Source organism: Sorex fumeus, unplaced genomic scaffold (genome assembly GCF_029834395.1).
Source record: "Sorex fumeus unplaced genomic scaffold, SorFum_2.1 ptg000002l, whole genome shotgun sequence".
Taxonomy (NCBI): domain Eukaryota; kingdom Metazoa; phylum Chordata; class Mammalia; order Eulipotyphla; family Soricidae; genus Sorex; species Sorex fumeus.
The window spans coordinates 77,381,959-77,395,943 of NW_026606059.1; the positions used below are offsets into that span (position 1 = coordinate 77,381,959).

Here is a 13,985-nt window from a genome sequence, read left to right on the forward strand (position 1 = left end):
AAGGAAGAGAGCTGCAAAATCACGGAATATCCTATGCACTATTAGTTTCCCCTCAATTTCCAGAAGGCTTCGGTGCATTTTTATGTTCACAGAATTTCTTTTGCCATATATACTTAGCAAAAATGGGGTCTTTTTACTAGGTATATAACACTAGAAATTCCCCCCCAAACAAGCAACTTAAATAAGAGAAAAGCTAGAAGATAAACTGCATTTTAAAGAGAGAGCCTACTAAGGGAGGCTTTTAGAATGCAGTTTATCTCTTTTGGTTTAAGCCAGAAAAACCATCTCAAGCATATGTTCATAATTTAACAACCTTCTCCAAAAAACATAATCCAGTTGAAAAAGCAATAGGAATTTAAAACAAAGCATCCTACCAAACTAGTCAACCTAAAACAATATAAAGCATTATTAGCATTTCTATTACATAGCTTGTTTAAAAATGATTATTGATCTACCTGCATAGAGAAATGTTTTAGAGCTAGAAAACATCTTCCGCATGTTTTACAAAAAGCATGCATGACTGCTAATTCTTATTTTCTACCAGATCACATATGATTACACAGCCCCGTCCCTGTATATGCAATGTAATCACTGCCATGATCAGAAAGGGAAAAAAATCTATCAGACATTTTATTTATTAGAAAGTGAAATTATGAAACAGACTGTATTATGCTTCAGAGGTCAAGCTAGTTAAATGTAAGATGCTTTTTAGGCTATGAAGTAAGCTTGTTTTTCTTCTTAAAATCAATTAAGAAAAACACTACATAAAATTTTATGATAGAAGACAACACCCTTAAAATATCAACATTGCAATACAGAAGAATTTTGGCAGGCACAGAAGAGGACAATTCTAAAAATATCAAAACTAAAAGAAAAGAGGGCTTCACTCACCTTGCATTGTCCAGTGTTTGTCCAAAAAGCTCATTTTGTAAAATATTTGGTGGGGATGAAAAGACCCCATGAAAATGAGATAAAACAGAATTGCAGACCTGCCGCAATGTCTCAAATTGCATTTTCTTTCTCTTTTTTTTTCTTCTCTTATTTTTCCTTACCACCTGTCTTTAAAGTCATCGATTTGCAGACACCATCAAATAGAAACATGCCAATCAAGTTCCATATTTCTCCTGAGCTCTGTAAAAACTGTGCTTAAATGAGCAGAGGTTGATAGTTAATTGTACAGTCATTATTCTTCTAATTCAGTCGTAAGAGCTTCAGTGCCCGTGCGGCTTTCGGCTTCCTCCCGACTGTAGCCAGAATTCTAAACAGCAGTGAGCTTTTTGGGCATTCCCAGCTGAAGTGTGAGGCTGAGCTGCTTTCATGTACTCGACTCATATTTCTCTAAGCCTATTAAAAAACACGCGAGGAAGAGCTGCCGTCGTCAGGAGTTTCAGCACATCTGGCTGCCAAGCAAGAAAACCTCAGAAGTCATAAAAATGGGGGTCAGGTAGCATCTCAATGTTACTCCTGGACAGAGGAGGAGGAAACGGGCAGACCCTTCTCTGTCCCCGAGAAAATGGGGGAACTCCAGCACCGAGGTTCCAGGCTGTCTCCGGAGTGCAGGCTGCTGCAGAGACGCGAGCACTGCACAAATGAGTGCCATCACCCCTCTTCGATATTGCCAAGCAAGGAAAACACAACAGAAAGCAGGGCTTTGAGCACGGGCAATGCGCACTGCCAGGGAGTTGGAAAACGGAGTCCCTTGTTTTCAGGTCTTACTTAATTTAAGCTGCCTTCCTTCATTTCTTTTTAGAGGAAAGTGAATGGCTTTCAATCTGGTCCTTTTTCAAAGGCCAAGCATAGTGACCAGGTAATTAGACTGAATGCATTCCCCATAAATTAAAACACAAGTGAATAGCATACATTTAATATAAACTTTGCCAAGAATTAAAAAACAAAAACAGCACCACTAAGGCCAAATTTCAAAAAAGATGACCAGAGCATTTCTCAGAAGAGGGGGACTTCCCCAGGCCCCAATAGTGGCGGAGCACCCAGATGAACTTTCACTCTCAATGAGTAATTCTGTCTCAGATCAAATAGGTCAGAGCATGTCCAGGTGCAGCCATGTTTTAAAGTAGAAAGTAAATTGAATTTTAAAAAGCAACCCACTTAAAAGGATGCTTCATAAATTTATTAATCCTCAACTGTTTCTATACCATGACATTTCATGGACAGATATATTTCTTTCAGCTTCCTGTGATTCAACTTTTATCTATGTCCTCCCATCTTTTTACACACACACACACACACACACACACACACACACACACATACACAATCCATATATAGTGATTAAATGACAACTAAATGCACCAAGACATTTTATAAAAACCAAAGAATTCTCTCTTGGCATGAGTAAATATCACAAAATAAGCATGTAATAATAAAAATTTTAGGAGATACAATCAAATCCAACCATATAAATATTTAAATAACTCACTTTTTTCTTTTACATATTAATGTGTTCAATTTATGTATGTACTTATTCTCAATCAATTTTGCTTATCTTAGATTTTAGGTCTTCATAGGTGTATATAAATCTACTCATGAAACATTTATATATACATATTAATCACAGGATATTTTTGATTTATACTATACTTCCAACTATTTTTTAATATGCAGAAAATGTTGTGAATGAGTGACAATACTGCTCTTGGCTTATGGAGGAAAAGAAACTGAGGTTATATGTTATTCAAGACCACAGAAATTGTAAAGAACAAAATTTAATTGGAATGAAAGTCTTGGTTTTGAACTCCATTGTAATATGCTTCTTTTCTACCACTCTACATGAGTACAGGCACAAAAATATGTGCATTTATTTCTCAATAGGGACATTTCTTTTTTTCTCCTTTTTTCTATTAGTTTTTTTAAATCACCATGAGATAGTTACAAGCTTCCATATTTGAGTCACAAGCACACAATGATCAAACACCCATCCCTCCACCAGTGCACATTCCCAACCACCAATATCTCCGGTATACCCCCCCTTTCCCACCCTCAATAGGGACATTTCTATGAATACATTTTAAAAAACCTAGTCAAGGATATTTCAGTAAAAGCAAATATCCCAAAGTTTTACGCTCATAGGTCATTTTAAATGGACTTCTTCCACTTAACTTGAATAGAAGCAATCTTATATACCTAAAATTTTAACTTATAATCATTAAATTAATTTTTCATATCTATGAGAAATCAATTTCTACAAATTAAAACATATACTTTAAATAATTCTTAATTTGGGTTCTGGAGAGATACTCTTCATGGGCTTAGCACATGCTTTGCACTCAGAAGGCCCAAGGGTTTAATGCCTGTCACTACCTGGCAAAAATCCCAAGCACTGCATGACCCCCACAAACACTGCAAGGAAAAATCCTCAAGACCAGTTCAGGAAATCATCCCCCAAGCAACACTGGGTGTGGTCCATAAGACAAATGAATAAAAGTTCTTATTTCAAAGCTATTATTGTCTGTGATTTGACAGAGATTCCCTTGTGCATAAATTCCATTTTTTTCCATTGAATCACTGTGAGATACACAGTTACAAAGTTGTTCATGACCCAGTTTCAGTCATACAATGTTCCAATACCAATCCCTTCACAAGAGTACATTTCCCACCACTAACTTTCCCGCCCTCCATACGCATTCTGCTGGCTCCGCCCCTGCCCCCACCCCTGCCTGCCTCCATTGCAGGTACTTTTCTTCTTTCTCTCTTTCCTTCTGAGCATTATGGTTTTACAGTACAGGTACAGTACTGACAGATTATGATGTATATCCCTTCACCTACTTTCAGCACTCAGATCTTGTCCAGAGTGATTATTTCCAACTATCATTGTCATAGTAGTCACTTCGCTATCCTAGTTGCCTTTCCCCAGCCCTTCTACTTGTAACGAGCTTCCATTCATGGACCAGTCTTCCTGACCCTTGTTTATATTGTCCATGGGTATTAATCTCATAGTTTGTTTATACCATACAGATGAGTACAACCATTCTATTTCTGTCTCTCTCCTTTTAAATGAACTCAGCAAGATACTCTCCATGTCCATACATTTATAAGCAGATTTTCTGACTTCATTTTTTCCTGGTGGCTGCATAGTAGTCTATTATGTAGATGTACCATAGTTTCTTTATCCAGTCATCTATTGTCGGGCACTCAGGTTGTTTCCAGACTCTGGCTATTGTGAATAGTGTTGCAATGAACACAAAAGTGTAGATGACATTTCTGTTGTGTGTTTTTAGACTCCCAGGGTATATTGCCAGAAGTGTACTGCTAGGTCATGTGGGAGCTCAATTTCTAGGTTTTAGAGGAATGCCCATATTGTTTTACAAAAAGGCTGGACCAGTCAGCATTCCCACCAACAATGAAGGAGAGATCCTTTCCCCTCACATCCATGCCGGCACTGACTGTTCTTGTTCTGTTTGATGTATTCCAGTCTCTGTGGCGTAGATGATATCTCGTTTTTTTAATTTGCATTTCCCTGGTGATTAGTAATGTAGACAATTTTTTCATGTGCCTTTTGGCCATTTGAATTTCTTCGTTGAGTAATTTTTTGTTCATTTCTTCTCCCAATTTTTTATGGGGTTGGATAATTTTTTTCTTGTAAAATTCTACCAGTGCCTTATATATCTTTGATATTAACCCCTTATCAGATGGGTATTGGATAATTTTTCCCATTTAGTGGGCTGTCTATGTATTGTGGTCACCTTTTCTTTTGAGGTGCAGAAGCTTCTTAGTTTAATGTAGTCTTATTTGTGTATCTTTGCTTCCACTTGGTCAGTGGTGTTTCATCTTTGAAAATGCCTTTAGCTTCAATGTCATGGAGGATTCTGTCTACATTTTCCTCCATGTACCTTATGGATTCAGGTCTAATGTTAAGGTCTTTAATCCATTTTCGCTTTCTTTGTTTTTTAATTTATTTTTTTAACTAAATGGTGACTTAGAGGTCTGGAGGCATTTCTGTGGCGTGTGGCTCTGATGCTGCTCTTTTTTGAGAGACTTATTTGTCTCTGGTTCACAGCTGTTAATGAGCTCATATGGTTCCAGAGACAGTTTGTAGGCATGACTGACAAGCTACTGGAAGAACAGGGTGATGGGAAAAAGTGGCCTATACCTGACTCCATGAGAGCCTGGAGATTTCAGTCACAAGTCCTGCATACCTGAGCTTTTTCAGTAGATGCACTCAAGCATTAATCCATTTTGATATGACTTTTGTGCATGTTATTAGATAGAGGTCTGTGTTCATTTTTTTGCATGTAGCTGTCCAGTTTCCCCAACATCTTTTTTTGAACAGGCTTTCCTTGCTCCATTTCATATTTCTTGCTCCTTATAAAAGATCAAGTGATAATATATTTGAGGGTCTGTGTCAAGATATTCAACTCTATTCCATTGGTCTGCAGGTATGTTATCTTTATTCCAATACCATGCTATTTTAAATACTAGCACTTTGTAATACAGTTTGAAGTTGGGGAAGGTGATGCCTCCCATCTTCTTTTTCCTAGGAATTCCTTTAGCTATTCATGGAATTTTATTATTTCGTATGAATTTCAAGATTCCTCCAAGAGATGCAAGGATGGATTAACATTTGGAAGTCAACTCATCTGGGGAATATAAAGTAACAGAATGGGAGTTGAACACCCAAGCATAGTTGAGATAAGTACCAGGAGGTCTGCTCCATGGCTTGGAATCCAGCAGCATATGCTGGGAGAAAAGGCAGCTCAGATAGAGAAGGGAACACCAAGTAAAGGGAGTTTGGAGGACTCGCTCAGGATGCGAGATGCGTGCTGAAAGTAGACTATAGACCAAACATGATGGCCAACCAATATCTCTATTGCAAACTAAAACACCCTAAAAGAAAGAGTGAGCAAAAGAAAATGCCCTGTCACAGAGGCGGGGTGGGGGGGGATCAGGTCGAGGGGAGGGCTACTGGGATCATTGGTGGTGAAGAATGGGCACTGGTGAAGGAATGGGTACTTGATCATTGTATAACTGAAACCCAAGCACGAAAGTTTGTAAGTCTACAACTGTACCTCATGGTGTTTCATTAATAAAAAATTTTTTAAAAAATTTGCAAGTCAGTCAACATAATACACCATATCAATAAAAGGAAAGATTAAAATTAAATGATGGTATCAATAGATTCAGAGAAAGCATCTGACAAGACCCAGCACTCATTTATGATTTTAAAAAAATCAACAAAATGAGAGTTGAAGGAACTTTTCTTAATATAGTCTAAGCCATCTACACAAGTCACAGCAAGCATTATTTTCAATGGGGAAAAACCAAAACTCTTCCCTCTAAGATCATGAACAAGACAGGTTGGCCACTCTCACCATTCTTATTCAATATAGTACTGAAAGTACTTGCCATAGCATTAGGCAAGAAAAAGGTATCAAGGGGATCCAGATAGGAAAGGAAGAAGTCAAGCTTTCACTATTTGCACATGACATGATGCTATACTTTGAAGATTCTAAAGACTACCAAAAAGCTCTTAGAAACAGTAGATCCATATAGAAGAATGGCAAGTTACAAAATCAATATCCAAAAGCTCAAGACTTTTCTATATGCAAATAAGAAAGAGAAGAAAGAAATATTTTTTGAAAAAGTCATAATTGTGCCTCAGAAAATCAAGTACCTCAGAATCAGTTTAACTAAAGAGGTAAAAGAACTATACAAAGAAAAACCCAAAAAACTTAAAAAATCTACATCAAGAAATAAAAGAGGGCATGAGGAAATGGAGACACATCCCCTCCTCACAGGAGGATTAACATTGTCAAAATGGCAATATTCTCCAAAGTGTTATACAGACTCAATGTAGTCTCTCTATATGACATGACATTTTCAAAGAAATAGATAAGTTCTTCATTTTTATATATAAAAGTCCATGTGAAGTAAGTTTCTTTAAATAGGGAATAATTATAGTGCAAAAATTCTTTGCTTAAAATAAAAGTTTCAGTACTAAAGAGATAGGACAAGCAAGCAAGGCACTTGCCTTGCAAGCAGCTGACCTGGGTTCAATCCCTGGCACCTCATCGGGTTTTCCAAATACCTTCAGGAGTGAATGTTGAGTACAGTGCTAGGAGTAAACCCTGAGCACTGTGTAACTGTGCTAAAACCATTAATTAATTTATTATAAATTTTCTTTTGTACTTCAAAATTAGATCTGAAGGCAAGATCACAGGCAGTTCAAACATTCTATCCAGTAGAAATGCCACTAGAATGAGTCTAAAATGACTTACTGAAAAAATAAACAATCTAATAACTGGCCCTCTCAGAGCCTTAGTTTCCAGACCTCACTGAAGGTCAAATGCCATTGATCTACTCTCTGGTTTTCAGATGTTCCATAAGTGATTGATTCCACTTTGCCCTCTGCCTATCCAGTCACAAACCCTTACCTACTCCTACTCATCCTTTAAGACTGAAAATGTCACTTATTCAGGAAGACTTTTGCTGATCTAGATCACTATCAGTCCCCACCTTGCTAGCACCCACTGTCCCACCCCCCACCTCCGTGCATTCGAATTTTCTCTTCAAGTCACTTGAAAACTCTTCACTATCTTTCACCCTCTGTTCCACAAGGTAAAGCCCCCCAACTCCCAAACCCTAGCTTAACTCATCCAGCACTATGCCTAGAACAGAGTAGGCACTCCGTGAATGAACATTGTTGATCAGATGGTTACTTAAATTTTATGAAAAATTTCATTCTCTTTTAGCCATTTCCAAAAGCAGACAGAAAAACACTCGGGGTTTCATTCAGTTTTCAGTTTCTAGTATCATTTGTTTCAGTGTTTGTCAACTTTTAAACCCCTGAACCTGTCCTACAAACTGGTCCTGGATCAGTACTTAGAACCAAAATGTCAGACCAGTGGTTTTCCACCTTACTCTACCTGCAGCCCAGCATAGGTCTATGGAGCAAGAGTTGAAGACCACTGCTTAAGCCTACCATACAAGTAAGAAGTTCCATCAATAGAAGAGTAGCCAATCCTTATAAATATAAGCATGCTTTAGGTAAACTTGGTAATTTGTTATGAATATTATAATTAATGTTTTAATTTTTTGTGTAGCACAGGTTTATAAGTGAACAATTTGTGTGAGATTTATGAGAATAGAAAGAGCATGACCCTTAGAGTTAGAATGTCTGCATTGAAGTATTGATTCCAGTTCGAACTGGTTCAAACTGGTCATAAAACCCCAGGATGTTCATTTTCCACAGATGAGTGATAGGCTCTTCCCATATGAAAGAAGAAACAGTATTTCCTCATAGGGTTACTGTTACAGGAAAACATGTAATTATGCATTTTATAAACTGTAAAGGATGTGGTACTTGAAAGTAACAGTATTATAAACTACATGAGGAATCAAATCTTTGAGAGCAGGATTCTAACAACTTGATTCAGGTATCTTTTATTCATCTTATCTATCCATGCCACAAATATTTGTGAAATTTCTATGTACAAGGATCTACCCTCCTGACACTTATATGCAGATGGGATGTAATGTTTATGATAACTTTTTCCAAAAATATTAAGTAAACTAAAAATATTTACCAAATAATGTCAGCTCTGTATTTACAACAAGTGCAACAAAGAGGCATTAACTTTCATAAACAGCATCTAAGGTAGCAATTCATTTCACTATGGCTACTCTAGTAGAAATTTTAGCATATCTCTGCATATCCCTGGAAATGCCAACACTCTCTAGAGTGGTCATAGAAGAAATGATGTTTGAAAACTTGTAGAAGCAAAGACAATTTCACTAAAGTCATCAAAAAAGCCAATTGACATTTGAAAGAGTTCAGCCTAGAAATAGAAATCAAAAAACAGTAATTATATTTAAGGACTTCGAATGTGTTTTGAAAATGATATAAACAAAGTTTCTGTTAAGTTTTATTTTCTCACCTCATTTGGATATTTTATATTACTAACTGGTGGTCATTCTGAGAGTTCTCTTCTTAAACCTTGGAGCCTTTTCTCCCTGCTCTGTGAAGTAGAATTTTGCATGAAGGAGACAGTGGTCTGATCCCATTTGGAATTTTGGGACAACAGCAACATCGGTCAGGCAAAACTGATGATTAAATATGATATAGTCAATTTTGTTGTCAAAGTGTCCACCGGGAGACTCCCATCTCCAACGTTTAGATTTGGCCTTCTGGAACTGTGAGTTGCCATGAATGGTCTTGGTTGACATGATGAACTCAGACAGTCTCTCATCCTGCTCTCTCACCATTCTAGGCCATGGGTTCCAATGTGGAGTTCTTCAGCCAATCTTCTCAGTCCTATCTTGGCATTAAAATCACCGACAATGATCTTGTAGAAGGTGTGGTCTTCGTTAACGAACTTCTCCAGCTCCATGTAGAACTTCTCAATTTCTTCTTCATTGTAGTTGGATGTTGGTGCGTAGATGATGAAGATAGAAATGGCTGGCAGTGAGCCACATCTATTCAAGTGTAATCATCCAATTCATGTCATTAGGCATTCAAATAAATCAATGCTCATGGCCAAGTTAGTGTTGACAAGGACACCATCACCACCGATGCCTCTTTGGTCACATGTTCCGAGGAACAGTTCTCCGGTGTCAAAAGTGTCGTGATGTGGTTGATGCCTTCTCATCTCGGTCAGACCAATGATGTCATACTAGATCTTCTGTGCTTCCACCATCAGGTCTTTGGAAACTCTCAGCACATTCAATAACATGGCTTGGTGCGAGCCTCAGGCAACCACAAGCAAACGTCCAAGCTCGCAAAGCAGTGCAGAGTAGCAATAAAGGAAGACCTCAAAGAGAGAAGACCAGCAGTGCTGATAGATGCGACAGAAGCCGGGAAAAGTATTCGCAATGCCTGCCTGTCCTTCGCCAACAACAAGACCAAGATGACTGCCCACTGATGTCCTAATGGATCTATCACATCTTCCAGAAGGGCAATGGAGAAAATTATCCATGACTTCAAATTGGATCTCTTCTATAGCCATGTCCAACAGCCCACATACCAAATTCCACAGAATGGTTATATCGTTCCCAATGTTCTCCCTTCCGAAATCTGATAAGCCATTTCATTGGTAAAGAAGCGAACAGCACCTGGCCCAGACAAGGACAGACCCAAACACCTGAAGAATCTGCCATCAGACCTCGTCAATACACTGGCTCAGCTCTTCACACACTACCTGTCTGAATGCAAGTTTCCGTCCCAATGGAAAACCAGCAGGACCATTCTACTGTACAAGAAGAGAGACATACATGACATTGGCAACTATCACCTGATATGTCTGTTGTCTGACATCTACAAGCTGTTCACTCAAGTCATCCTGAATAGGATTGGCAGAACACTAGATGAAGGACAATCATGCGAGCAAGCTGGGTTTCAAAAAGGATTCAGCACAATTGACCATATCCACACATTAACCAAGCTCATTGAGGTTTCTCGGGAGTTCAAGATGCTGCTCTAACGTTTATTGATTTAAAGAAAGTCTTTGATTCTGTTGAGACTGACGTGGTCATCAAAGCCCTAGCTAAACAGGGCATTCAAACTCAGTACATAAGGATCCTCCATGAGCTGTATTACGGATTTACTACCAGGATCTCACCATTCTACAAGGAAGTGATCATTGACGTAAAAAGAGGGGTTCAGCAGGGCGATACCAATTCACTGAAACTCTTCAGTGCCACCCTCAAGAACATCACACGATGACTGGAATGGGAAGGAATGGGAGTGAAGATAGGCAGTCGGCAACTACACCACCTCCACTTTGCTGATGACATCATTCTAATAACACTAAACATTAACCAAGCAGCACAAATGCTGACCAACTTTGACAGTGAATGTGGAAAGATCGAACTGCAGCTGAATCTCACAAAGACAGTGTTCATGAAAAATGAACTAGTTCCTGACGTTCCATTTGCTCTCAATGGAATGAACATCTATGAATGCAGCAGTTATGTGTACCTAGGTTGAGAACTCAACATGATGAATGACCTGGCACCTGAGCTGTGAAGGAGGAAGAGAGCAGCATGGAACACCTTCAAGAATGTTAAAGAAATAGCTAAGAGGACAAAGAACGTATGGCTCCGGGCACATCTCTTCGACTCCACCATTCTCCCTGCACTAACATATGCCTCAGAGACCTGGGCCCTACAAAAACAGGATAAGAACACTATTTGGGTCACTCAAAGAGGAATCAAAAGAGCTACGCTTGGAGTATCACACTTCACTCAGGTGAGAGAAGGAATATGGAATTCCGACTTCCATTGACAATCGAGAATCAGGGACGCTGTCTCATTTGCCAAGGCATCGAAAAATCAGATGGGCTGGACATGTAATGCAATTTGAAGACAACTGCTGGACTAGAGCTGTTACCAACTGGATTCCATAGGACGTCAAAAGAATGTGTGGCTGCCCACCTACAAGATGGTCAGACTTCTTCGTCAAGACCCTGAACAAATGGTTTGAGGCTCTTCGTGTTCCTGGAGCTAGCAGACGCCATTGGGCTACACTAGCACGCGACAGGGACGAATGGAGATGTTAATGGTGCCCACTTAGCAAATCAATGAGTAACAAGATATCAAGTGATCAAGTGACTAATCTAACTATATTCATTGAAATCAAAAGAATTCAAAGAAAAAAGAATATAAAGTATTCTTTCCTATTAGTTTGAAAATCAAAAAGGCTAGTGAGCAGATACTTTGATATCATATTTATTGGTAGTACTGTACACTTGTAGCACCTTTTTAAGAAATATTGAGTAACATGCACCCCCCCCCCCGCAAAAGTTTCAATGCTCAAAATCAGAGAAAGCACTAGAACAAGAACCAAGATATTGCTATTATCTCTGGGTGAGAACATGTCTTTTATTTCTTTCTTTCCTTGTATTTTTTGAGACTAGCTACACACACACACACACACACACACAAAAGTCAAGTTTAATTTACCTTCAGTAGGAAGTTCTACAATTACAGCTCAATCATTAACCACAACATATTCAGTCTGATGTTGTCCACAGCTTGGCTGTGTCTGAGAAAATCAAATACTACAACTATATTATTAAGTTTCTACTTAGCTGGCTATATTCATTAGCAGTGCTATCATCCTTATCAGTAAGTTCCTGCAAATGTATAGTACCTCAAATTCTTCAATTAGTACTATAAAATATCCAAACGAGGTGAGAAAATAAAACTTTGCAGAAACTCTGTTTATATCATTTTCAAAAAACATTCAAAGTCCTTAATACAATTACTTTAAGAGTCTTCCTGATTAACAAATGTCTAGTGACTAAACATCTTTTAAAAGTTAACACAAACACAAAAACTAAATAAAGAAATAGTGCATTCTTTAAAATAACAAGATACCTGCCTTTTACCACATAATCATTGCACCCTGTTTATTCAGTCCAAAAGTTGGTTTAGTATCTTCCATTGCATAATCACAGACAGTTCTATAATAAAGATTTTTAAGAGATATCAATACAAATTGGGAGAAAATGCTTCACATTCTGGTCATTACCCACATTTTTGCAAAATATTTGGCATAAAATCTGTTGCCAAACATGCAGTGAAATGCAGGTAAGTTTCTTCCTAGACAGGCATCATCACCCAGGGTATATTTAAATTTTAATTTTTAAATCTGGGTTTGGAGCCAGAGAGAAAGTACAATGAATAAGGCACTTGACTTGCATTCAGCTGATTTGAGTTTGATCCCCAGCACTATATATGATCACCTGAATCCTGTCAAAAGTAACCCGTGAGCTCCTCCAAGTGTGGCCCCAAAACAAAACAAAACAAAATTTTAAAATCTTATTTTATTTTCAATGTTTAAAAGTACCAAAATATGCCTATTAAAATGTTTCACATGTAAGCACAAAAGTTTGTAAGTCCATAACTGTACCTCACAGTGATACATTAAAAAATAAAAATAAAATAAAATGTTTCACATAAGTAGTTCGCTAAACACAGCTCATCGATTACTGACAACATAGATATAAAAATGTGTAACCCAGAACAAAAATTCCAAAATCTAAAAGAATTCTCACTTAAAACAATGTATCTGTGGATATGTGCAGTTCAAACAACTGTGCTATCCACTGTACTGGTCTTCTATCTGAAACATCTAACTGATAAAAATCTAGGGATTCTGAAAAAAACATGATACAGAGAAAAGAGTGTCTTTTGCAAATTAAAGTCTTGTCTCATAAATACTTCCCTGAGGCAACATCACAGAGCCATTCACATTGGACACAACAAATAATCAAAGAAATAAAAGGCAGATGATAAAATTTCTAATAAACAAAGAGAAGAGAGATGAGTATTCAATCAAGGCAAGCTTCTCTGAGCTTCAACTTAAGGTGGACCATACAGCAGTATATTCAGGAAAAAAACACACAGATTAGCAGCCAGACTAAAATAAGCGACTTGCAGGCTTAAGATGACTAATACATCTCTATTCAGGCAACTTCAGACACAAATCAGAAACGCTTAATTCAAAATTCCTAAAGAAGTTTCCATGATACATACATACACACACAGACACAGACAGACAGACAGACAGACAGACAGACACACACACACACACACACACACACACACACACTCACCTTACCCTAGTTTTGATCATTCTTGGAGAACAAGTGCATAACAGTTTCTTCCTATAACTAATCCAGAAAAGAGAGGTGAAGGCCTCCACCAATAGTGACATCCCACTCTCACTGTCATTTCTGGCCAGAACACAAGGGCTAAACTCACACGGGCTCAGTCATATTACTAAGAACTGTATTACACTGTTTCTTCAGTTAACCGGCATGGCAGTGCTAACCAGAACTATTTTCCAACAGACAAGCAGAAAGCAGTAAGAATGCATTTCCCATGAGGCACAGGAGCCATGCTCTAGAGCACCAGTCCTGGACCGAAGTTCCTGAATGATAGTGTCCCAAGAGAGACCAGCACTAACACCTGGAGATTTCCCCTGTCAGCGGAAAGAGAACCAAGATCTCTGAAAACAACAGCAGCTA

The 13,985-nt window shown here is 38.1% G+C and overlaps 1 protein-coding gene across 50 annotated transcripts in view; it reads right to left on the reverse strand.

The window, feature by feature from the left end:
* Positions 1-13,985, reverse strand: part of RIMS2 (regulating synaptic membrane exocytosis 2) — a 564,867-nt gene that overhangs the window by 355,508 nt on the left and 195,374 nt on the right. For 3 of the 50 annotated variants that reach the window (XM_056111980.1, XM_056111976.1, XM_056111990.1), the window contains exon 1: positions 892-1,559. The exons of 43 other annotated variants lie outside the window; for them this stretch is intronic. In XM_056111980.1, coding sequence (XP_055967955.1) covers positions 892-1,013 — 122 coding nt within the window. In that variant the 5' untranslated portion in view covers positions 1,014-1,559. Of the gene's footprint in view, positions 1-891; positions 1,562-13,985 lie in introns of those variants that run through there. 4 more of the 50 variants (XM_056111991.1, XM_056111992.1, XM_056111986.1 and 1 more) reach the window with 2 other exon arrangements.